Source organism: Chiloscyllium plagiosum, chromosome 1 (assembly GCF_004010195.1).
Source record: "Chiloscyllium plagiosum isolate BGI_BamShark_2017 chromosome 1, ASM401019v2, whole genome shotgun sequence".
NCBI classification, from domain to species: Eukaryota; Metazoa; Chordata; class Chondrichthyes; order Orectolobiformes; family Hemiscylliidae; genus Chiloscyllium; species Chiloscyllium plagiosum.
In genome coordinates this window covers 22,474,546-22,500,753 of record NC_057710.1, presented here as the reverse complement: position 1 = coordinate 22,500,753, position 26,208 = coordinate 22,474,546, and the positions used below count along the sequence as shown (strand labels likewise).

The window sequence follows — 26,208 nt, the reverse complement described above, 5'->3', positions numbered from 1 at the left end:
CCACCACCCCTCCCTTCCCCCCACCACTAAGCTCATCCTTGTCAATTTGAGAATATAGGTCCAATATACTCAACATTTCTTCATAGATCAATCCTCACATCCTCAGATATCGAGTTCAAAACTGCATACAATGCACCAGGTATGGTCTCACGTACTGTAGTTCTGTATAATTTGAGCAAGACTCCTCTATTCTTGTACCCCTCTTGGGATAAAGACCAACAAACTATTTGCCTTCTTAACTGCATGCTAACTCTCTGCATTTCCTTTACAAGTACACACAAGTTCCTTTGAACATCAACATTTAGAAACTCTGTGCCTTAAAATAATTCTGCTTTCATCCAAAGTGAATAACCACATACTTTCTTATACTCCCATCTGTCTCCTTCTTGTCCATATGGGTGGCATAGTGATTAGCACTGCTGCCTCACAGCAGTGGAGACCCGGGTTCAATTCCTGCCACAGGCAACTGTCTGTGTGGAGTTTGCACATTCTCCCCATGTCTGTGCGGGTTTGCTCTGGTTTCTTCCCACAGTCCAAAAATGTGTAGGTTAGGTGAATTGGCCATGCTATATTGCCCCTAGTATTAGGGGAATGGGTCTGGTGGGTTGCTCTTTGGAGGGTCAGTGGGGACTTGTTGGGCCGAAGGGCCTATTTCCACACTGTAAGTAATCTAATCACTGAACTGCAAATGTCTCTTTTGTTCCTTGTCAGCATTTATGTTCTGTTCTTTTCATTCCAATTGAAAACTTCCCTTATTTTGTCCATGTAGCTCTCTCTTTTTCCTTGCACTTGCTTAAAAAACTGTAATAATTTAGTGTTGATGGATGATTATTCACAAGATTATCACCTCCTATTGGAGGTGCAAATCAGATTGTAGACTACTGAATTTAGCTGAAATGCTGAACAATATCTCTGTGCCTTCCTGACTCCACACCACTTCCACGTGGCCTTTTCTTAGGTTGGGAAAACCTTTGGTACAAAAATCCACAAGCAACTTTCTGAGGTAGGGACTCCCATTGTGAGGACCACACGAAAATAGTATGACGACTGATAGAAAAATTAAAGGGAACCTGACAAAAAGCGTTTTCACCCAGAGAGTGTTGACATTCGCTGCGTGGTTAGTGGTAGAGGCAGAAACCCTCAAATTGTTTAAGAGAAACATGGATCAGCATGCGAAGGTGAGATCACATGGAATACAGGGAGAACTAGCTTTCTGGATACAGAACTGACTCAAAGGTAGGAACAGAGGATGGTGTTAGAGGTTTGCCTTTCAGACTGAAGGCCTGTGGATTCACTGATTTTTGTCATTTATACAAATGAATTGGATGTGAACATTGGAGGTATAGTTAGTAAGTTTGCAGATAACACCACAATTTGGGGTGTTGTGGATAGTGAAGAAGATTACCTCAGAGTACAAAGGAACCTTGATCAGATGGGCCAATGGGCTGAGGAGTGGCACATGAAGTTTTAATTTAGATAAATGTGAGATGCTCCACTTTGGTAAGACAAATCAGGGCAGGACTTATACTCCTAATGGTAAGGTCCTGGAGAGTGTTGCTGAACAAAGAGACCTTGATGTGCAGGTTCATTATTCATTCTAAGTAGAGTTGCAGATTAACATGACAGTGAAGGAGGTGTTTGGAAGGCTTGCTTTTATTGGTCAATTAGATTAGATTACTTACAGTGTGGAAACAGGCCCTTCGGCCCTACAAGTCCACACCGCCCCGCCGAAGCGCAACCCACCCACACCCCTACATTTACCCCATACCTAACACTACGGGCAATTTAGCATGGCCAATTCACCTGACCTGCACATCTTTGGACTGTGGGAGGAAACCGGAGCACCCAGAGGAAACCCACGCAGACACGGGGAGAACGTGCAAACTCTACACAGTCAGTCACCTGAGGCGGGAATTGAACCCGGGTCTCTGGCGCTGTGAAGCTGCAGTGCTAACTGCTGTGCCACCGTGCCACCCACATGCATTGAGCATAGCAGTTGGGAGGTCATGTTGCAGCTGTACAGGATATTGGTTTGGCCACTTTTGCAATATTGTGCACGATTCAGGTCTCCCTCCTATAGGAAGGATGTTGTGAAACTTGAAAGCGTTAAGAAATGATTTACAAGGACATTCCCAGGGTTGGAGGGGTTAAACTATAGGGAGAGGCTGAACAGACTGGGGATATTTTCCCTGGAGTGTTGCAGTCTGAGGAGTGACCTTGTAAATATTTATAAGATCATGAGGGGCATGGATAGGGTAAATAGACAAGGTCTTTTCACTGGGGTAGGGGAGTCCAAAACTAGAGGGCATAGGTTTAGGGTGAGAGGGGAAAGATATAAATGAGACCTAAGGGGGCAACATTTTCATGCAGTGTATGGTACATGTATGGAATGAGCTGCCAGAGGAAGTGGTGGAGGCTGGTACAACTGCAACATTTAAAAGTCATCTTGATGTGTACATGAACAGGAAGGGTTTAGAGAGGTATAGGTCAAGTGCTGGCAAATGTGACTAGATCTATTTAGGATATCTGGTTGGTATGGACAAGTTGGACCAAAGGGTCTGTTTGGTGCTGTACATCTCTGTGACTATTTGCTGTATATGTACACTAATCAGTAGATCTATTTAAAAAGCAAAACCTACATTTCCTGTTGGGAGCACAGAAAACATTTTTCTCATCTTGTTTCCTTCCTCCTCCTCGGGCGGAATATTGTGAATTCTCATTTGCTCTCTTTGACCATGCTACTGTTTCATAGAACATAGTACGGTCGATATTACACCTCGATATTGCGCCGCCCTGTCATACCAATCTGAAGCCCATCTAACCTACACTATTCCATGTACGTCCATATGCTTGTCCAATGACGACTTAAATGTACTTAAAGTTGGCGAATCTACTACCGTTGCAGGCAAAGCATTCCATACCCCTACTACTCTCTGAGTAAAGAAACTACCTCTGACATCTGTCCTATATCTATCACCCCTCAATTTAAAGCTATGTCCCTTCGTGCTCGCAGTCACCATACTTGGATCCATTTGGATCATCCCGCCCTTCACCGGGAACTCTAGCGGAATGAGGCGGCAGCAGCAGTCAGAGTACCACAGACTACAGGAGAGGGGAGGGAAGGGGGAGACAGGACTGTATTAAATGTGTCTGCTCCTCGGATGCTGCCTGAATTGCTGTGCTATTCCAGCACCACTAATCCAGCATCTGCAGTCATTGTTTTTACCCTGTATTAAATATGTATGGATCCCGATAGCCGCAGCCAGATCCCTTAATAAAAAGCACCCAGGAGAAAGGGATACATCTATTCGCACTTGCAGAAGGCGATCCAATTGTGGCAGTTGCGCGCATGAGCAGAAGGTGCCGTCCTTTTGGGCAGCGGTGCGCATGTGCAGAAGTTGCCGTCCGTTTCGGTAGCTGTGCGCATGAGCAGAAGGTGCCGTCCGTTTGGGCAGCTGTGCGCATGAGCAGAAGGTGCCGTCCGTTTGGGCAGCTTTGCGCGTGAGTAGAAGGTGTAGTCTGATTGGGGCAGCTGTGCGCATGTGTGACATGCGCTCTCTGGTATGCGCTGTGTGTGGGACGGGGCCTAGTGCAGTCTGAGGAATCAGTCCTGACTGAGCTCTCCAGTTACCTGTAGTAACTATTTCAGGGCCTTACAGAATGCTCTCCTTGAAATATTTACTCGTTTAGTTTTGCTTTCATCCATAAATCAGGTGGGTTTTTTTTCTGCTTATGATCCTCCCTGGTCTTTCATAGTCCAGGATGCCGGGGATATTAGCAACCAGCTCCTGATAGATAACCGCCCTGGGACTGACTGGGATAAGGTGGAGCCAACCTTTCTGTTCCTAATCACTTGGCTGACGATTAAGGGGCAGGTAAGAACTGTGTGTATGACACAGAGCAAGCTTGAATAGTACATGGATAGCTGGCTGGAAAGAGCAGGTTCAGCCAAAAATGTGCATTTTTATAAAGGGAGAACAAAACTACATACAGTGCTTCAAGTGTGGACTCGTCCAAGGCCTTGTGTAATTACAGTAAGACATCCTGATTCTGAACTCAGATTCACTTACGATGAAGGGCAGTACACCATTTGCCATCCTAATTGCTTGCTGTACCTGTCTTTCTACTTTCATTGACCAGTATACAAGTACACCTAGATCCCTCTGTACATTCACACTTCCCAATGTACCATCATTTGATGATCTTTCTTTCTGTTTTTCGCATATAAGCAGATAACTTCAGATTTAGCCACATCATGCTGTGACTACTGTGCTTTGCCCACTCTCTCATCTTGAACCCTCCTTGTGTCTTCCTCATAAGCCTGAATCCTCCCAGATTTGTGTCATCCACAAACTTGAAAATGTTGCATTTGGTTCCCTCATGCAGGTGTGGCTAGGGCACAAGCACTGATTCTTGTGGCACTCTACTCCTTCCCACTTGAATAGAACTGTTTATTCCCACCCTGATTTCTGTTCGTCAAACAATCATTGACCCATGCCATTATATTAACCCATATCCCACGTGTTTAATAAAAACAAAGAATAGAGACGTTGGAAATCCGAAATTGTTGCAAAAACCTAGCAGGTCTGACAATATCTCTGGAGAGAAAGCAGAGTTAATGTTTTGGGTCCAGAGAAGTTTTGGTCCCATGATGAAGAAGAATCACTGGACCTGAAACATTAACCTTGCTTTCTCTTCAGAGATATTGTCAGACCTGTTGGGTTTTTGTAGCAATTTCTGATTTGTCTGTGCGCTTTAATTTTGCTCACTAACTTTATTTGAAGCCTTGTGAAAATCCCAATACACCACATCCACTGGTTCTCCCCTATCCCACTAGTTATGTTCTCAAAAACCTCAGTAGACTTGTTAAGCATGACTTACCTTTTGTAAATCCTTGCTGACTTTATCCAGTCCCAGTGTTGCTTTCCAAATGTTCTTTTTTTTATTTATTTAATCTCAAGATTCTCTCACAGATGTTAGACAAACTGATCTTTAATTCTCTTTGTTTTTCTCTACCTCCCTTTTTAAATAGTGCTACCCTCAAAAGTGTAGGAACTTGTCCAGAATCTATACAGTTTTGTACGATCACCACTAATGTATTTAGTATTTCCTGGGCCATGTCTGTTGGTACTTTGGGATGTAGACTATCATGCTGTGAGCATCAGTCTTTAACCCCATTAATTTCCAAACACCACTTTCTCACTAATCTTGATTTCCTTCAGTTCTATCCCCTCACTGCATCCTCTGTCCCTAATATTTCTGGGAGGTTATTTTGTTGTCTTGTATGTAAACAGAATTAAAGAATCAAATGTGTTTATTCTTCTCCCATTTCTTTGTTTTCCCATTATAATATCCCTGGTTTCTAACTGAAAGGGACCCTTATTTTTACTAAGCTTTGTCACCTCATATTTATGGAAGCTTTTATAGTCCGTTTCTATGTTCCCTGAAATTTTACACTCAAACTTCACCATGATCAAATTTTTTGCTGAATAATGAAATTCTCCCAATCTTTAGGCATGTTTTTTTATTTCTGGAATTTTTTATGTCTGCACTTTGGATCTAATACAGTCCATAATTTATTTTGGAAGCTACTGTTGATCTACGTTTCCTCTGTTATTTCTGCGCCGGTCAGGAATGAACATTTCTTATATTTCATAAACACGTTGTTCCAATATGAACCACTACCTATCCACCATCAAGTAAGGTTCCTCAATCTATCATTGCCAATGCATACCTGGTACCCTCATGGTTCCTGAATCTAAATAAAAGTTTCTGACTTGATTACTTCACTCTCTGTCTCAGTGAAGAACTCTTGCTTATTATGGTCACTCTTCCTCAAGGGACCCCTCATTAATAAGATTATTCATTTTTCTTTACTCGTTGTACAATACCCAGTCTAGAATAATCTGTTCTCCAGTTGGTCCCTCAATGTATTGGTTTGCAAAACAATTGTGAATGCACTCCAAGAAATCCTCCTCCACAGTACAATCTTTCTGTAAATTAAAGTCATCCATGATTACTGTGGTACTCTATTGTATATCTTTATTTCTTCAAAGTTTGTGAGAAGATTTGTAGCTCGGGTGCTCGTTGTTGTGGTTCTGTTCACCAGCTCAGTGAACAGAACCACAACATCTTTAGTTCTTGTTTAATGCCTTCCCTTTCATTTTCATGACTTTTTGGGGGCCCGTAGACAACACCCAACAACATTTTGTGCTCCTTGATGTTTCTTGTCTCTACTCATACTCTATATGACTCATATAGAGTCATAAAGATGTACAGCATGGAAACAGACCCTTTGGTTCAACTCATACATGCCAACTAGATATCCTAAATTAATATATTTGCATTTGCCACCACTTGGCTCATATCCATCAAAACCTTTCCTATTCATGTACCCATCCAGATGCCTTTTAAATGTTGCAATTGTACCAGCCTCCACCACTACTAGCAGCTGATTCCATACACCACTGTCTCGTGAAAAAATTGACCCTTGGGTCCCTTTTAAATCTTTCCCCCCTCACCCTAAACCTATTTCCTCTAGTTCTGAACTGTTCCACCCTCAGGAAAGACCTAGTCTATCTACCTCTCCATGTCCCTCATGATTTTATAAACCTCTATAAGGCCATCCCTCAGCTTCTGACACTCCAAAGAAAATAGAGGCCGATTCAGCCTCTCCTGTAGGTCAAACCCTCCAACCCTGGCAACGTCCTTGTAAATCTTTTCTGAACCCTTTCGGGTTTCACAACATCCTTCCTATAGGAGGGAGACCAGAATTGCACACAATATTCCAAAAATGCCCTAACCAATGTCCTATGCAGCTGCAGCATACCTCCCAATTGCTATTCTCAATACTCTGACCAATAAAGGAAAGCATACTAAACACCTTCTTCATTATCCTATCTACCTGCGACTCAATTTTCAAGGAACTATGAACTTGCACTGTCTACGTCATTATTTTCTCTGTCTATATGCTTTCTCGCTATGACATTGATTTATCCTTTACTAACAATGTCATCTCGCCTCCTTTTCCTTTTGGCTGTCTTCCTAAATAATAAGTACTCCTGGATGTTCATTTCCTGTCCTTCGTAATCCTGGTACCATGTCTCTGTAATTTCAACTCTATCATAACTGCTTAAATTAATTTGCCATTCTAATTCCCCAAGTTTTGCAAATGCTCCACACCTTAACATACAAAGGCTTTAGACTTGTCTTTTTAACCCTTGGCTTTGTGTTGCAGTATGGTCCCATTTGTTTTTCATTTTTGTTTCTGCCTTCTACTTTAGCACGTTACATTTCTGTCTTTTGTTTCTATCCTTATTTTTCCTTGCTGAAGTTTCCATTTCCCACCATTCTAGTTTAGATGTACTTTTGAGATGTGTGGTTTATAACAAATATCTGCAAACATAAGGTGGGACTGCACCGAGCCTATAATTTAACTTGTAATATTTTTCTAACACTTTCACAGATTAGCAAGTTTTGAGAAGATTTGTACCTGGTTGAGGTCCTGTTTGTAAGTTTTCTCGCTGAGCTGGAAAGTTCATTTTCAGATGTTTTGACACCATACTAGGTACCATCATCAGTGAGCCTCCATTGAAGCATTGGTGTTAGTAACCCGCTTTGTGTGTTTGGATTTCCTTTGGCTGGTGATGTCAGTTCCTGTGGTGATGTCATTTCCTGTTGTTTTTCTCAGAAAGTGGTAAATGGGCCCAAGTCGATGTGTTTGTTGAGACAATGGGCATCAACTAGCCACAAAAAGACATGACCCATTCTCACTAGTGTCCTTACATACAGATGACGAAGGGCACCACTTCGACTGGGACAACACATCCATCCTAGGGAAAGTCAAACAGAGGCGTGCCCAAGAATTACTAGCAGCATGGCATTCCAACCAGAACTGTCTCAACAAACGCATCAACTTGGACCCCATTTACCACCCTCTGAGAAAAAGAACAGGAACTGACGTCATCACAGAAAATGGCATCACCAGCCAAGGCAACCTAAACACATAAATAGAAAGCGGATCACTAAGTGCTTCACCGGAGGCTCACTGATGATGTTACCTAGTATGGTGATGAAACGGCTGAAAATGAACTTTCCAGCTCAGCGAGCAAACTTACATACAAAGCTTTCACAGGTTCTTATAAAAGAATAAGGAATCTCAATGTACACTTAACGCATCATTGAAGTTTTAAAAGTAATGTTTTATCAATCTGTTAACTTACTGTAGCCTCTATAGAATTTTACCTTATAATAAACCAGGTCAGTTTTCAATCTGTTTTATGTAATCAATTTTTGGAATATTTTAAAGTGATTCTGAGCTCAAGAATGGATTGAGAATATTCAGTACTACTTTGGACTGAACATTAATTCCAATAATTAGTTATTGGAATTTTCATCCATGTATTACAGCTCAGTAGCTGTTTGCAGGAAGTGATGGTTTCCCTGAGGAGCAAAATGTCTACAGAAAATATAGAGAAAATAGTCAGACTATGACCTGTTCTTCCCAGTATGTAGGGTTGCAACGTCTAGTGGCAGTGTTAGTTCCAGTGTATAAAATATGAATGCTGGCATTTAGTTGAGACTGGACGATGCTTGAAGTTTAGTGATACGTTGAAGGTGGACAGGTTCATGATATGAAATGGGAAAGATTGTCACACCTCTGAGAACGGTCAGATATATAACACTTCATTCCCTTGAAACTCCTGTGATATTAAATGAAGATTCAAAGCTGAAAAGAAAGTTCAGAACTTTTAAAAGTTTACCTAATATTAGAAGAATTTCTACCTATTTGTATTTACAAAGCAGTAATGATATATTGTGAGATCAACATACTGTATTTTCAGAACAGTGATGTGAATGTCAAGCAAGAACCTACCATGATACCCATCCCAAACAAAATCTATCGCGCTGTGTCTTGAAAATTACAATTGCCTCAGCAAACAAATGTGTTACAATGTTTTTCCAAATTGTACAATTTTGTCAGTCATCTAGGAGGAAGGTAGTAATGGTAATATCACCAGACTAGCAATCCTGAACCCCAGCCAAGTATTCTTGATGATCTTGGTTCGATTCCCACCATGACAGATAGGTGATTCTGAATTCAATAAAAATCTGGAATCAAAACTTAGTCTAGTGGTGACCATTTAACCACTGTCGATTGTTATAATAAAAAATCCTTTAGAAAGGGAAATCTGCCATATTTGGTCTACACTACGTGTAACTCCAGACCCACAGCAATGTGTTTTTTTTTATTCACTTGTGGGACAAGGGCATTGCTGGCTGGCCAGCATTTATTACCAGTCTTTGTTTGCCTTTGGGAAGGTAGTGGTGAGCTGCCTTGGGGAACTGCTGCAGTCTATATTCTATAGGAAGACACACAATGATCTGAGGGAGGGAATTCCAGGATTTTGACTCGTGACAGTGAAGGAACAGAGATATATTTCCAAGTCAGGATGGTGAGTGGCTTTGAGAGAAGTTGCACATGGTGGTGTTCCCATATATCTGCAGCCCTTGTCCTTCTAGATGGAAGTGGTCGTGAGTTTGGAAGGAACTGTCTAAGGATCTTTGGTGAATTTCTTGTAGATAGTACAAACCGCTGGGCTAGTGAGCATCTGTGGTGGTTCGAGTGGATGCTTGTGGATGTAATGGCAATCAAGCGAGCTGCTTTGTCCTGGATGGTGTCAAGCTTCTTGTGTTGTTGGAACTGCACTCCGGCAGGCAAGTGCGGAGTATGCCATCACACTCCTGACCTGTGCCTTGTCAATGGTGGACAAATTCTAGGGGAGTCTGGAGGTGAGTTACTCACTGCCGTAGTCCTAGCCTCTGTCCTGCTATGGTAGCCACTGTGTTTATGTGGCGAGTCCAGTTGAGTTTCTGGTCAATGGTAACCTGAGAATGTTGATAGTTGGGGATTCAGTGGTAATGCCATTGAGTGTTCAATGATGATTGCCTGGTATTAGTGTGACACAAATGTTACTTGCTACTTGTTAGCTCAAGCCTGGATGTCATCCAGATCTTGTTGCATTTGAACATGAACTGCTTCAGCATCTGAGGAGTCTGAAATGGTGCTGAACACTGTGCAATCTTTGAACGTCCACATTTCTGACCTTATGAAGGGAAGATCATTGAAGCAGCTCAAGATGCCTGGGCCTAGGACACTGCCCTGAGGAACCCCTCAGATGTCAAATGTCCTTGATGATGACATCTGCTGGAAGTTTGTCTGATTTCAGGTCCTGTCAAACTGTATGAATTGGGTGGAACAGTGGATGAATACAGTAGGAACATGCAGGAGGCAGAAAGCAACTTAGGCAGGAAATGTAGAGATGTAGTCACACGCAAGGTTCAGGATGATAAATAGATGACCACTAGAAAGGCAGGCAAGCAGTGTAGGAGTCTCCTGTGGCTATCCCCCTCTTTAAAAGGTAAACAGCTTTGGATACTGTTGGAGGGGTATGGCCACATCAGCCAGGATGGGTGCACCACCTCTGTAAGGTGGGTGAAAGTGCAGAAGAGTGGTAGTAATAGGAATTCTATAGTCAGGGGCACAGATAGGCACTTCTGTGGCTGGAAAAGAGACTGCAGGACGGAGTGTCGCTTCTCTGATGTGAGGACCAAAGATGCCTCTGAGCAGATGTGGGGCATTCTCAAAAGGGAGGATGAGCAGCCAGAGGTTGTGGCACATACTGGTATGAATGACATAGGCAGGAAGAATGACAAGATCCTGCAAAGTGAGTTCAGTGAGTTAGGTAGTAAGCTGAAAAGCAGGACCTCTAGGGTTGTAATCTTGGGATTCTCCCTGTGTCATATTTCAGTAAGGACAGACAGGAAGATAGTGCAGCTGAATGTGGCTGAACAGCTAGTGCAGGAGGGAGGGCCTCAGCTATGTGGATCTTTGGGAGTCTTCCAGAGTAGGTGGGATCTGTACAAGAAGGAAGGGTTGCACCTAAACTGGTGGGGCAGCAATATCCTGGCAGGGAGGTTTGATAATGTCACTCGGGAGAATTTATTGTTGAGCAGATGCTACTTAATAGCATTGTCAATGACACCTTCCATCACTTTACTGATGATTGAGGCTAGACTAATGGGGCAGTAATTGGTTAATTTGGATTTGCCCTGCTTTTTGTATAAGAACACCTGGGCAATTTTCCATAATGTTGGGTAGATGGCAGCATGGGAAGATCTTGGCTGGGGGTATGGCAAGTTATGAAGCACAAGGTTTCAGTACTATTGCTGGAATGTTGTCAGGGCCCATAGCTTTTGCAGTATCCAGTGCCTCCAACCATTTCTTGATAACACGTGGAGTGAACTGCAATGGCTGAAGACTTGTATCAATCATGCTGTGGGCCACTGGAAGTGCTGAAGTTGGATCATCCACTGAGCATTTCTGGCTGAACATTATTGCGAATTTACAGTGATGTGCTCGGGTCTCCCATCATTAAGGAAAGAATATTTGACTCTTTACTCTTAACGGTTTACTCTTAAATGTCCTCTGGACAATCAAGGTGAGCAATAAATGCTGGCCTCACTTGCAACACCAATAATGCATTTGAAATTTAAAAACAGAATCTCTATACAGGTGTTCTTGATTTACATACGTCCAACTTACGAACATGATCTATACAGGGGTGTGATATTACAGGTTGGCATACAGATATTTCCTCATACTTATGAGGAAATATCTGTATGTTGCATATTGTCCTGTGTTGTGTTCCAACTTATGTGCAAATCGACTTGCAAACGACCTCAAACAGAACCCATTCACAACCCGAGGACTGCCTGTAATACCCACAACTCTCCGAGATATCAGGGTTCCTCCAATTCTAAACACTTCCACATTCTCAATTTTAATTCCCCCACTACTGGGGTCCTTGTCTTTGGTGCCGAAACCCTAGGCTTTGGAATCCTTTCCCTGCAATTCTCTGTCTCTCTACCCCACTTCCCTCTTTAAGACACTCCTTAATACCTACCTGTTTGACCATCTGAACTAAGATATTCTACATTATAAAGTCATTTTACTTTATAATGTTTCTCTCTAGCAATTTAGTACATTTCATTACGTTGAAGGTGGTATTTAAAAGTAAGTAGTTGTCATTTCCCAATACATCAACATCAAGCTGAAGGTGTTAATTTCTACATCCTGAGCACACTCAACGACATTCAAATTGTCTCCAACTAATCTCATGCACATGGCTGTCAGGGTGAGCTGAATGGAGTTCTTTGGATACAGTTATCAATGCAGTGCTTGGTGACAGCAGCTATTATGGGAGTAGACAGTATCTTTAGCTCTCAAAGACACAGTAACTGCTCCAAGATCAGCTTTTTTTTCTTGGGTTCCTCCTCTAACAGGAAGCAGATACATTTCACATGCCTGCTCTTCCAGTGTTTGAGTAAGTGAGAGATCATTAGAAGAAGCAAGTTACCATTTGTTACTTTTTGAGAGATGTCTTGAAGTTGAGGTTTGGTCCATTACTTTGCCTCCTATTTTTTTGCCTATTAGTCCCCAGGTCTTGACAGTGTTGTCAGAAATGAAGTGGATTCCAGGGATCTCCTTGCTCGCAGAGAGGGAGGAGGTGAAACTAATAGGGCAGGTTAGCTCTGGAAATACTCAGGTGTACAAAGTTAAAGTATTCAAATTAAAACAACTTTGTCTTGATTGTTACAGTAAAAGCTTCTTAGTAAACTTTCTTGATCCTTCTGCAGATGTTCGCAGCCAAATGCTCTCGAATCAAATCAAATCTAATCTAATGACTATTGGAATATCTCAATTCCAGTGAGTTGCTGAGCTGGATCACTGAGATGTGTAGAATGGGTGCTGGTCAATGGATTTTAAAAAAAGAAAAAAGGATGGCATGGTGGCTCAGTGGTTAGCACTGCTACCTCACAGCGCCAGGGATCCAGGTTCAATTCCCGCCTCGGATGACTGTCTGTGTGGAGTTTGCACATTCTCCCCGTGTCTGCGTGGGTTTCCTCTGGGTGCTCCGGTTTACTCCCACAATTGAAAGATGTGCAGGTCAGGTGAATTGGCCATGCTCAATTACCCGTAGTGTTAGTTGCATTAGTTAGTGGTAAATATGGGGAATGGGTCTGGATGGGTTACTCTTCGGAGGGTCGGTGTGGACTTGTTAGACCGAAGGGCATGTTTTCATCCTGTAGGGAATGGAATGGAATCGAATGTTTATCAATAATTGAATTGCTTATTTCTGTTCCATCGGAATGGCAATTGTGAATAAGGGATCCCAGCTATGCAGGATTTTTAAAAATGTTGCACTCTGAAAGTGCTATTGTGTGAATGTCTTAAACCTTACTGTTTGTTGTAGTGTCCCTGAATGCTTCTACTAGGTTATTCTGGAGAGAATTACTGTAGCTAGTGTTCTATATTAAGTGTAAATAGCTGGTACATTTCAATGACATTGTTGCTGTGGGTAGTTCAGTGTCCTTTCATTTGAAGCCTCCATTGAAAGCTTGTACCGTGTGTCATTTTAAAATTAGTTCTCTTGGATGTTGTTTGATAGGCAGATAATTAGCTTATTTAGATTTTTTTCAATGTAACACAGTAATAGACTAATCTTTATTAGGTTTGACCTGTGCAGAAGGCCGAACTGTCTTTGATATCTTCCTTTGTACAGACGTTGACAGTCACATAGTCATCCACGACTGAAAGAGAGAAAATTTCACTGGCATTATTTGGTCGTTGATATTTTCATACACTATCCATATAATTCCCTGTGATGGAAGCGGGGAGGCTCTACAGTCTCTCCACTCTCTGGGTAAAGAGATTCCTTCTGAATACACTGTTGGATTTCTTGGTGACTGTCTTATATTGCTACCTTCACACTTCCCCATGGCAAATCGTGTTAGTTAGTGGCAAGGATAGTGGGCTAGTTAAGTGTTCTGGTGATAAGTGCTAAATGAGGAAAATTTTATCCATTTTCACAGCCCATAGGACCAAGGATGGTGTACCACACTGGGAAGGTGGTATCCTACTAGAACTTTGTCCAAAATAAATTGTGTAGATTTTGAGTGTGAATTTTAACTCCATTTGTTCTACAGAAACAACTTCATTGTGTGTCTTGACTTTACCAAACCTGTTGGATGTGAACTGTGGTTGCCAATCCACCATTGAATAATAAATGCAGATGATCTTGAAAACTCTCTAGGCATCAAAGTTACTTGTTCTTCTACCCTTTTTCAGTACCAGATACAATCTTGAGTCCTGCACGTTCGGTGAACATGGCTGCTGTCATCTGGCGTAAGCTGCGCAGAAGACTCTGCGACTGCCGAGCATATTTAAAACCCAGTGGGTGTGGTGAAGTGAGAAATCCTGAAGAAAGGATCAAGGGAGTTAACAACAAGCAAGATGCAAGGTATGGGCAGACCACCTTCTGCTTGTCCAAGGATGCCTCTGTGTTAGTGGACTATAAAGTGAATTCTGACCCAGCAGCTTACAGCAGCACCAAAAGGAGGCCAAAGCAGAGTGTTCCCAGTGAGGTGGATGATTACAGTGATGCTTTCTCCCTTTTACTGGAAAACATTCCATCCAACGTGGGAATCAAACAAGTGCGTAATGCTTACACAGTGATATGCTCTCGCCGCCTGTCCAGTGTGAGGAACACTCTGCTGGAGCTGGTCTATAATAAATCTGATGAGGTGCAGTACACTGCTGGTCACTGGCCTGCCAGCTCAAAGCAGAAGCTGGATACTGACATTGTAGAGATCTATGACACGAAAGAAGACCCTCGGGGCTTTCAGAAACTTAGGGATGCTTACAGGGATCTCTGTTTCGACAGCTCAGAGCAGGGGGAGCCACTGTCTGTGGAAGAGGGCCAGAAGATTCTGCGTGATGTCTCCTTCCTGAAGAGCAGCCTGACCCCAGAGAACATTGTGGATTTTTTTTGCCGGCTCAGCCGGCTGTCGGGTGAGCAGCATGCAGCAGTAAAGGCCGATTCTCGGTTTGCAATGCTCTGCCGGTACAGCGTCGACAATCAGGCTGCATTCACGCTGCAGCAGCTCCTCCAGCTTTTTGAGGCAGTGGTCCGCCTCCAGGTTTCCTCATCCCAGGCGCTGCTGAAGAGCTACGAGTCGGAGTTTTGCCGCCGTGTGTGGGACATGGGGTTCAGCCAGCTCCTGTTGGTGGCTGACCTGTGGCGCTGCCTGGGGCGTGGAGCACCGCACTATGTGGAGATCCTGTTGAGCTACACGGCACTGCGGTGGAGGGAGCTGACCATGCCCCAACTGGTGCAGCTTCTGTACGTGATCGGGGAGAACCGCCGGGCCCCTCCCGAGCTGATGCAGAAGCTGGAGATGCTGCTGTCCACACATTTGGAGCAGATGAACCTGGAGGAAGTGGGAGCAGTCTGCCTGGGCTTCTTCAAGTCCAAGAGCGGGTTTTCTGAGCAGCTAATGAAACGGATTGGAGACAAGGTGGCAGCAAGGATGGGGAATGTTAGCAATTACAGCTTGGTGAATGTGATGAAAATGTTCCGTTACACCCACGTGGATCACTTACCTTTCCTACAGCAGCTGGGAGAGGTGGTGCCACAGAGGATTCCCAGTATTGGTACACAGGGGGTCATGCACATTGTGCTGGCATGTGCATCCCTACACTTCCGGGATGAGCGTCTCCTGGAGGCCGCCGCCTCTAAGTTCCCTTCCAAGGTGCACTACTGCAGGAGCAAAGATGTTGCCAAGTACCTGTGGTCTTTCTCCAGTTTGAACTATGAGCCTGAGAACGCTGAGGTCGTCTTCTCCAGCCTGACCGAACAGATGCAGCGCAAAATGCATGAGTTCCAGCGCTTCCCGGAGCACCTCCTCACTGGCCTGCTGGCCCTGGCGTTTACCGGGAGGTTCCCCCATCATCTCATTGACATCGCTCTGAGCCCACCCTTTGTCCAGTTGGCGACCGAAGAGAGTCCCTTTGAATTGAAGAAAGATCTCTTCACGCTGGACGGCTCAGTGGCCATCGAGTGCCCCGATTACAGCGGGCACCGCCTCCCCCTGCAACTGCAGCAAGAGGTGGCACAGATGCTGTGGGATTTTGCCAGGCAGGACATCTGTGTGAAGCCGGAGGTGCTGGAAGCCGCTGGTTTGCTGCAGGTCATGCTGGGCGGCCCTCAGTTTGTCAAGAACCACCTGATACTGCCTCACACCAGGTCGGCAGACCTCGAGGTGCACTTTGACACCTCTGGTCAGCCACTGCCATTTAACCCAGAGGCACTGAATGAAAAGGCACAGAAACCCGAGTTCAAATTCAGTGGGATCCCTGTCACAGACCAATTAATATCCCAACTCGCAAAATGCAGAGCTGGCGGCTCGACATTAAAAAGTCAGCCTGACTTTGTGACTGAGGGAGAAGGTGAAAGGACCACTCAAAATGTGCTCAGAACTGGGGTCGAAGGTGGTGTTCGAACAGGGTTGAATCTAAAGCTGTTTCGAAGTGGAGTGCCCCTAACAGACAGTCTCTTAAACTCATTAACTAATACAAAAATTCCAATAGAAAGAGCTACCACCCAGCCTCAGGGCACATCAGAGATTCGAAAACTCGCTATTCAGATAACCAACCGCAATCAATACTGCTATGGTACCCACATCCTCCTGGGGTTGCATAGTATGAAGAGGAGACAGCTAGTTAAAGCTGGCTATGTGGTAGTAGAGCTGCCCCACTGGGAATGGTTTCCTTTACTCAAACGAACTCGGTCTGAGAAACTCTCCTATTTGCATCAGAAACTCTACAATTCACTGGATTGAATTAGAGGGGGTGCCTTCCAGAGAGTGGACATGTCTTTTTTCTTTAAAAGCTAAATTTAATTACTGAATTTAATACAATAAAAACAACTTGTTTTTCATCAAACTAATTTCACTGATTTATAGTGAAATATTTGTTTTTTGGGAGATGCTGCCAGAACATGTATTTGAATTGCACAATGTAATTTAGCCTGTCTGCCAATTGAGTCTTGGATGCAAATAATTAGCTGTTCGGTTCCAATAAAAAAGGCATTAAGACTTTTTTTTAAAAGTTTTTGTTTTCTTTTCTGCATACGTTTTACAATGCTTGGTTTACTTCTCTCCTATCTCGAAGGAGGCTATATCTGTTCATTTAGACTGTTTGAACCGTGGGCAGCACAGTGGCACATTGGCACTGTGAGGCAGCAGTGCTAACCAAAGACCCGGGTTCAATTCCCGCCTCAGCTAACTGTGTGGAGTTTGCACATTCTCCCAGTGTCGTGTCTGCGTGGGTTTCCTCCGGGTACTCCGGTTTCCTCCCACAATCCAAATTCACAGCTTAGGTGAATTGGCCATGCTAAATTGCCTGTAGTGTTAGGTGAACGGTAAATGTCGGGGAATGGGTCTGGGTGGGTTGCTCTTCGGAGGGTCGGTGTGGACTTGTTGGGCCGAAGGGCCTGTTTCTACGCTGTAAGTAATCTAAGGAGAAAGTGAGGACTGCAGATGCTGGAGATCAGAGCTGAATAATGTGTTGCTGGAAAAACGCAGCAGGTCAGGCAGCATCCAAGGAGCAGGCGAATCGATGTTTCGGGCATACGCCCTTCTTTAGGCTGAAGAAGGGCTTATGCAAGAAATGTCGATTCTCCTCCTTGGATGCTGCCTGACCTGCTGCGCTTTTCCAGCAACACATTTTTCAGTTGTAAGTAATCTAATCCAATCTTAACCCTAACCAGTGTGTTGCTGAAGTATTTGTTCTTCCAATGTGAAATTGAGTTTAGAGTGCGATTCTATCAAGAAGGTGGAAATGTCCTGTTAACGTTGGAACTTTAAAAACAGAACAGGAGTGGACTGCATTGTCCATTGAGTCTGCCACACTGTTTCCGGGCTTCAACTTCACTTTCCTGACTTCTATCCAGTTTCCCTTGATTCCAAGAGGCACAAAAATCATCTGTCTTATCTCAACCTTAAGTTTATCCTAATGATGGAGGAACCAAACTACTCGGAGGCAAAAATTTCAAAGATTTTTGGGTACCTTTTGAGAGAGTGTATTTTTCCTCCGCATAGTTCTTGTTTATTGTCCACATACATGCAGATACAAATGTTCCTGAGAGACACGGGACAGCAATTGGGAGCAGGAACACTGGCTACTTTCTTTCCCTTTCCCAGCTAAGAAATATTGTGGTGGTTCATGCAATCCTGTTGCTGCCTGATTGTGCTCAGCAGGACTTGCGTTTTGAAAACAATTCCCTTTTCGATCTTGGCAATAGCCTTGTACAGTCAGTCATTATTTTTAGTACCAACAACTTTTGTGAAACAAAACTAATAAATGTCAAACTGCAAATATAGTACATGTCCATTAAATCATCGACACCTGAATTATTATGGAGGGTATACATGTAATGTTATAGCATGCTAAGTAGCTTAGATGATAGTATTTGCACATGTGACCTCAAGGTTGCATTGTCAGCTCAATCTGGAGACGTGAGCACAGGAATCTAATTCAACTCTCCTGGTGCAGCCCTGAGGGACTGCTACGTTGATCACTGTCATTCTAACAGAGCATTAAACTGAAACTTTGTCTGTCTCTCAGGTGGGTGTAAAATATCTCCGAAACTACTTCAAAGCAGCATATGGAAGTTTTTCTATCTTGGTCAATATTTATCTTAAAAGCAATGTCAATAGAAATTCTATCCCAGGTGACCAGGGAATATGTGAGTAGTGAGGACTGAAGACAGTAGTTTTGGCCTTGCCATTATTTAGTTGGAGGAAACCTGTGCTCAGCCAGTACCCGATGTTGATCAAGCAGTGTGACTAATCTAAGATCATAATAATGTCAAGAGAGATGGCATTGGCTTAGTCCTGAGTGCTACTAGTGTATTTGTGTTGTACATGCTGTGCTTTTGGGGGATTTTGCTGCAAGACATCACATTGGACAGGGCTAAGGATCTCTCCTGAGTATTGGTGCAACAATGGGAAGATAATGTAACCAGGCCAAGTCACCCCCAACCTACTGAATGATGGAGGTGAGAGGCATTGGAGGTAGGTAGTGTGGTCAGCTTTGTTAAAGATTACTGACTGTGATGAGATAAGATTACAAGACAATAAGAATTAGAAACAGGAGTAGACTATTTGACCCTGAAGCCTGCTTTGCATTCAGTAGGATCTTAGCTGATCTGACATTCCTCATTTCTACTTTCCTGCCTTTTTCCTGTAAGTCTTGAATCCTAGACTGAGCAAGAAAATCAATCTCAGCTTTAAATTTATCCAAGGACTCTGTCCCACAACCCCCAATGGCATCCAAAGACTGTCAACCCTCAGAAAAATTCCTACACAGCATGGAATAATTTATTTTAGTTACACTCTCATACCATGTTGCATTTGTAACATTGAGAACTGACTGGAGTGATTCAAATATGAAGTTGAGAGAAAGAAGGACATGGATTTGGAAAACCTGATAGAAGTAACCCTCGATGTAGTATGATGATGCTGCTCCTTTAACAAGGTTATGTTGTCCTTGGTTTTATTCTAGGAGGTCGTAAAAGCACAGACTGGGCAATCTAGGTTTGAAGGGTTTTAAGGCCAATTTGATTAAGTGTAACAGATACTGCCTCAGGCAAAAGGCTTAAAATAAACATTTGTATAATGAAAGGGCAGTAGACAGTTCTCCCAGCTCAGCTTTTCTTTGGTTTGATTTTAGCAGTCTGGCTGTTCAGTGAAAGCAGTTGGTCAGTTTTGAGGCTGCTGGTCCAAGAAACAGCTACATGGAAGAAGGTGTTCCATGCTAAATCTCTCTCTCGCGATTGTTGCAAGTGTTTGGAATAGCACCATTAAGTTGGGATAATCAGTAGGGGTTTCAGATAGGTTACGTTTTTTTCTATATTCTGTTCAACTTTTGTGTTTAATTCTGTAATCTGTAAATCAATTGTGGTTTGACTGGCTGCAGCCCTCCTGGAATGTCCACTGTACACCAGCTTAAAACAAGTAGCAAAGTTAGAGTCCAGGCTACTTTCTTGTAATGTTTTGAGGGGGTCTATCCTGGTCCGTAACACTAGAGGCTTGATCAGGATTTGTCCTATAGTTCCAAATTGGGATTAGGGTTGTTGGACTCAAACCTGCAAGAGTGGTAGATGTTAGTGTATTTTGTTCTGGGTGTTGAATTTGGTTGGTTTGAACAGTGCTTGGGATAGCAATGGCTCTTTCAGTCACTAAGTTTCCTGGGAGTGGAAGAAGTGACTTCCACCGTTTTGCAAAAGGTGATTAAGGCCAAGCTGTTGGAATTAGCTGGAGGAAAGGAGAGATTGTTCAGCATTTATATTTGTTGGGCCGAAGGGCCTGTTTTCACACTGCAAGTAATCTAATCTAATCTAATCCACAAAAAAAGAATCTTTGGAGATGGCTAAAATTCAACAGAAAATGAAGCAGCTTGAGTGAGAGGCAAAAGACAAGGAAAGAGCAACAGAAATGAAACGGTTTGAATTCCAATTAAAAGCGGAGAGAGAGAGGGAGTTTGAACATCAGAAATTGGCAGTTAGAAAAGTCAGCTTAAAAGGATGGCAATGAAAGCTGAAGGTAAGTTTAATGGAGGGTGAGCAAACTTATAGTAGCCAAAGGCCTGGTACAAAACTGTTTACATGTATCCAAGCATTGCCTAAATTTGAGGAGAAGAATGTGGAAGCCTTCATCTCACTTGAAAAGGTGGCTAAACAAATGCAGTGGCCAGTGACAGTATGGGTTTTGTTGATCCAGGTAGTGAGGTCTCTGGGGTGTATGAGGAGGTGAAGAAAGCCATCGTAAGTGCATATGTGCTTGTGCCAGAAGCTCGCAGACAACGTTTCAGGAATCTAAAGAGGGACCCTGGTCAAACCTACATTGAGTTTGAAAGGATCAAGCAGAGTAATTTTGATAGGTGGATAAGGGCATTAAAAATAGAACAAAACTGTGATGCTGTTAGAGAATTATTTTGGAGGAGATCAAAAATTTGCTTCCTGTAGTTATGAGAACTTATATGGAAGAGTTAAGAGTTAAAATGGCATGATTAGCAGCTGAAATGGCTGATGATTGAGTTGATCCATAAATCAAAGTTTGGATTCCAATATCAGTTGCAATCCGTGAGGGATAGAAATTGGGGAAAAGAGAAATCCTCATGTGGAAAGGGAAAGGTAGATCTCGGTGAGGGTCATAAGGATAACTTACCACAGAGTGAAAAGGGAATTAAAAAGCTCCGGTGTTTTCACTGTAATAAAGTGGGCCACATGAAATCAGCAGTGGGTTAGGAAAAGCACTGGGAAGCCAGATGGAAGAAAACAGGATAAGGCAATGAATTTTGTTGGAGTGGTAACAGGAAGCACAGTGGAGGCTAGAAAGCTGCATCAGAATGTACAACCTGGCCAGAGATTGGTTAAGGAGGAAGTGCCAGATCTTCTTAAACCATATACCTGTGAAGGTAAAGTTTACTCGCCTAGGCCAGGAGCAACAGGTAAAGAGGTTACAATATTAAGAGATACAGAGTGTCCAGTGAAAAGTGGGGAAGTTGTGATAGGAATACTGGACAAACCGTCAGCTCCAGGAATACAATTTGTCCTTGCTAACAGTATAGCTGATATAACAGGTAGGAGTGCTATCGACTGTGGTTGAAAGGCCAGTGGAAACTCGGGCAAATGAACTATTGCAGGACACACATTCTGGGATTTTTCCCGACTGTGTGGTAACGAGGTCACAAAGTCACTTGTTGAAACAGATTAAAGAGTACAAATAAGAATGTTGAAGTGCGATTAGCAGAGATCCTATTTGATTAGATGGTTGACACAAACCAGGAGCAAATAGATGACAAAGCAGACATCTTTGGCTCAGATAAATTAACTGAGTTACAGCAGAAAGATGAAAACTTTAAAGCGTTGTATCAAAAGGCATACATGGAAAAAGAATCCGATGCATCCCTGAATACTACTGTCTTAAAAATGATGACTTAATGAGGAAATGGAGACAGATGAGAAATGGGCAGAAGTTCATCAAGTCGTATTGCCAGTGGCTTTTAGAAAGGAGTTGTTGCAAGTGGCAACGCCCAAGGATGTAATTGTGTTCTGCCAGACATATCATACGTGAGGTAATTGGAAACCCACAGGCAGTAATAAAACCCACACCTTTAATACCTATTTCTACATTTGAGGAACCTTTTACAAATGTCCCTACCTAAAACAAAGAGTGGGAATCTGTATTTATTAACGATAACGAATATGTCTACTGGACTTCCAGAGGCTTTTCCATTATGCTGTACCACAGTTAAAAGGATTGTAGACGAATTACTCAAGTTTTTCACTAGGTACGGACTACCCACAGAGATACAATCAAATCAAGGGTCAAATTTCACATCAAAGTTATTCAAGGAGATTATGGACAGTTTAAGAATAAAGCATTTCAAATCTACTGCGTACTATCCCGAATCCCAGGGAGGGCGAGAAAGGTGGCATCGGACATTAAAGACCATGTTGAGGGCTTCTAGTGAAGACTATCCAGATAAGGGAATTCTGTCTGTACTTTTTGCAATCAGATTGAACAAATTCAGTCTGTTTGAATTAGTTTTATGGGCATGAAGTGAGAGGACAGTTAAAATTGATTAAGAAGAAATTGGTAAGTCAGAATTCAGGGACCACATATTTGGACTGTGTGTCAAATTTTCGGGAACGATTAAATAGAATGGGAGAATTGGCTAGACAGCTTTTAAAAGTATCACAACATACAATGAAACAGACAAGAAATCAAAACCTCGCAATTTTGCTGTCAGAAATATGGTGTTAGTGTTACTTCCAGTGATTAGATTAGATTACTTTACAGTGTGGAAACAGGCCCTTCGGCCCAACAAGTCCACACTGACCCGCTGAAGTGCAAACCACCCATACCCCTACATTTACCCCTTACCTAATACTACGGGCAATTTAGCATGGCCAATTCACTTGACCTGCACATCTTTGGACTGTGGGAGGAAACCGGAGCACTCGGAGGAAACCCACGCAGATACGGGGAGAATGTGCAAACTCCACACAGTCAGTCGCCTGAGGTGGGAATTGAACCCGGGTCGCTGGTGCTGTGAGGCAGCAGTGCTAACCAATTTCTCCTTAATCAATTTTAACTGTCCTCTCACTTCATGATAGGTGAACCTTTAAAAGTAAGATTTAGCGAACCTTATCAAATCAAAAGGAAATTGAGTGAGCTGAACTATTTGATGAGGACTCCAGATAGAAAGAAATCTCACAAGAGTGTGTCATATGAAGGGCCTGTGCCCGAAACGTCGAATCTCCTGTTCCCTGGATGCTGCCTGACCTGCTGTGCTGTTCCAGCAATAAAGTTTCAACTCAAAAGGTAAGGAAAGCCAAACGTTTTTATTGGTTACAGCACAGAAGGAAGAACCGAGTTCAGAGCATTCCTCAAATTAAATTGTCCAATGAGTAAGTTGCTGAAAATGTGTTGCTGGAAAAGCGCAGCAGGTCAGCAACACATTTCCAGCAACACATTTTCAGCTCTGATCTCCAGCATCTGCAGTCCTCACTTTCTCCAATGAGTAAGTTGTCAAAACCTGGGATAAATTATTGAGTTACCTTTTAGAGTAAAATCGAAATGACCCGAAAAATTTATTACTATTGGATGGGGAGAAATGTGGAAATAAACTGGGAAGTACTTATCTGATTATGCATGATGTAGATATAGGAGACACTGTTCCAAATAAGCAACATGCTCATAGGCATAACCCTCTAAAGTTGGCACAAGTTCAGAAGGAGATTGTACACATGCTCCAAAACAACATAATTGAAGTAAGTTAGTGACTGGAGCACACCCATAAACCAGATGGCATGCAGTGGTTATATGTGGAACATTATGTTGAAAAGATGTGACAAGTTTATATTTCTAAGTTGGACTTGCTTAGAGGGTACTGGCAGGTACCTTTGTCAGAAAGAGCAAAGATAATTTCAGCTTTTGTAATGCCAAATGGACTGTATTAGTTTAAAGTCATGCTGTTTGGTATGAAAAATACGCCAGCCACATTTCAGAGACTAACCAATATGGTCTTCTCCGAATTACCCAATTGTGTATATATAGATGACCTGGTAATTTATGCCCGAAACATCGATTCTCCTGTTCCTTGGATGCTGCCTGACCTGCTGCGCTTTTCCAGCAACACATTTTCAGACCTGGTAATCTTCTCAGTCACATGAGGAAGGAACATTTGCAACTTTTTGCAGACTTGTTTGATCAACTTCAGAAAGCAGGCTTGGTGATAAACCTGGCTAAAAGTGAATTTGCCAAAACCCAAGTCACCGTCCTGGGCCATGCTATTGGGCGTGGACAAATAGCCCCAAGGAATGCAAGAACAAAGGTATTTGGGGAGTTTCCCACACAATTGAGAAAAAGAACAGTACCACAATTCCTGGGATTGATTGGACTTTATCGAAAATTCGGACCAAATTTTAGCAGCATGGCTGCTGCACTGACTGAATCGCAAAACAACAGCAAGACGTTTCGGTGGACTGTCAGAAGGCAATTGGCAACCTGAAAGCTGTATTAACTACTGCCCCAGTGTTAGCCGCACCTAATTTTGCAAAACCATTCAAGGTAGCTACAGGTGCAAGTGATGTGTGGGTGTTGGTGCTGTGCTCTTACAGGAAGATGACAAGATGATAGAATTACCTATCATGTATTTCTCCAGGAAATTCGTTGGCAGAAGTATTCAGCGGTTGAGAAGGAGACTTTGAGCTTGGTGTTGGCATTACAACATTTCACTGTTTGTTACCAGTAATGTATCTGAGGCAATCATATACACTGATCATAACCTATTGAAATTTGTGGAGAAGTTTAAGGATAAAAATTTAGATATAGCTTGTTGTTACAGCCATTCATTTAAATAAAATTGTGCATGTGGCAGGATGAGAAAGCGTGATTGCCAACACATTATTGAGACTTGAACGAGAAATGGAGGCATTTGGTGGCAGGAGTAAAACAGTTTGAAACAGAATGTGATATTGCATGTTTGCATGATTATTGTCAATGTAATGTGTATTGGAGTTGTGGAATACTATCAGTTGAAGATTAAGTTGAAGATTAAAATGAAGCCATCTTTGGATATTGATGATTCTTTTTTTAAGGGGGTAGGTGTGATGCTGCTGCTCCTTTTAGCAAGGTTATGTTGTCCTTGGTTTTTGTTTTCAGAGGCTATAAAGATACAGACTCTGGGAGGTATAGGTTTGAAGGGTTTTAGGGTCAGTTTGATTTTAGCTAACAGGTACTGCCTCAGGCAAAAGGCTTTCAAGTTTAAAATAAAACTTGTGCAATGAAAGGGGAGTGGCCAGTTCTCCCAGCTCAGCTTTCTCAGCTTTTCTCTGCTTTGGTTTGGTTGTTATCAGTCTGGCTGTTCAGTGAAAGCAGTTGGTCAGTTTTAAGGCTGCTGGTCCAAGAGAAATAGCTACATGGAAGAAGGTGTTCCATGTTGAATCTCTCTGCCATCGCTCTCTCTCTCACTCCATTCTTCAGGAATGGAGGATTCCTGAAGAAGGGCTTATGCCCGAAACGTCGATTCTCCTGTTCCCTGGATGCTGCCTGTCCTGCTGCGCTTTTCCAGCAGCACATTTTCAGCTCTGATCTCCAGCATCTGCAGACCTCACTTTCTCCCCATGTTACCATGTGATATGGTTTGTTTTCAGCCCAGACTGTTCATTCTCTGCTACCCTCAACTCTCATCATTTAATCAGCTACTCTGTCCTGGCCTGCCATCCATATCCCTTCATTTACATTCTTCTTTCATAGCTCTTGTGCCAGCTCTCTGTTTGGAGATGCCGGTGTTGGACTGGGGTGTACAAAGTTAAAAATCACAGGTTATAGTCCAACAGGTTTAATTGGAAGCACTAGCTTTTGGAGCGCCGCTCCTTCATCAGTAGTTGATTTTGAGATGCTTCTTTGATCATTCTTTCAAAGGAGCAATTTGCTATCACTCTGAACTCAAATGACATATTTTTCATGAAGGGGAAAGAGATTGGCTGGGCAACTTGTTCTTGGCAGGCTTTCCACCAACAGCACCAGATAAAACAAGTATCTCTCTAAGCCAGTCTCTATTCAAAACAGCTTGAGGAGGGGTTTTTGGAAAAGCAAACAAATCCATCAGTCTTGTGATTTCTAGGAAGTCTTGTTTATTTTGCCTTAATGATCTCTTTCAATAAATTTCTTCAGGTATTTCCACAAAACTTGAAATAAATCAATTTTCCACAATCATCAAAATCTAAGCAA

General features: G+C 42.8%; 2 protein-coding genes across 6 annotated transcripts in view; both read left to right on the top strand.

Annotated features, from left to right (window-relative positions):
• Positions 1–3,469: 3,469 nt before the first annotated feature.
• ubox5 (U-box domain containing 5) overlaps positions 3,470–26,208 on the top strand; it is a 44,838-nt gene continuing 22,099 nt past the window's right edge. Inside the window, exons 1-2 of one of the 5 annotated variants that reach the window (XM_043701835.1) lie at positions 25,012–25,021; positions 25,074–25,080. The gene's annotated coding sequence lies outside the window, so the exon portion shown is untranslated. Of the gene's footprint in view, positions 3,502–3,529; positions 3,714–3,793; positions 3,876–23,263; positions 23,296–25,011; positions 25,022–25,073; positions 25,081–26,208 lie in introns of those variants that run through there. The other 4 variants (XM_043701919.1, XM_043701668.1, XM_043701621.1 and 1 more) reach the window with 4 other exon arrangements.
• Positions 3,790–17,011, top strand: LOC122555381 (FAST kinase domain-containing protein 5, mitochondrial). Its single transcript, XM_043701384.1, has 2 exons — positions 3,790–3,875; positions 14,192–17,011. The coding sequence occupies exon 2, from the start codon at positions 14,230–14,232 to the stop codon at positions 16,741–16,743; it is 2,514 nt and encodes an 837-aa protein (XP_043557319.1). The 5' UTR covers positions 3,790–3,875; positions 14,192–14,229; the 3' UTR covers positions 16,744–17,011.

Excerpts from the sequence above, each read along its gene's own strand:
- LOC122555381 (XM_043701384.1), top strand. The coding sequence starts at position 14,230 with ATGGCTGCTGTCATCTGGCGTAAGCTGCGCAGAAGACTCTGCGACTGC.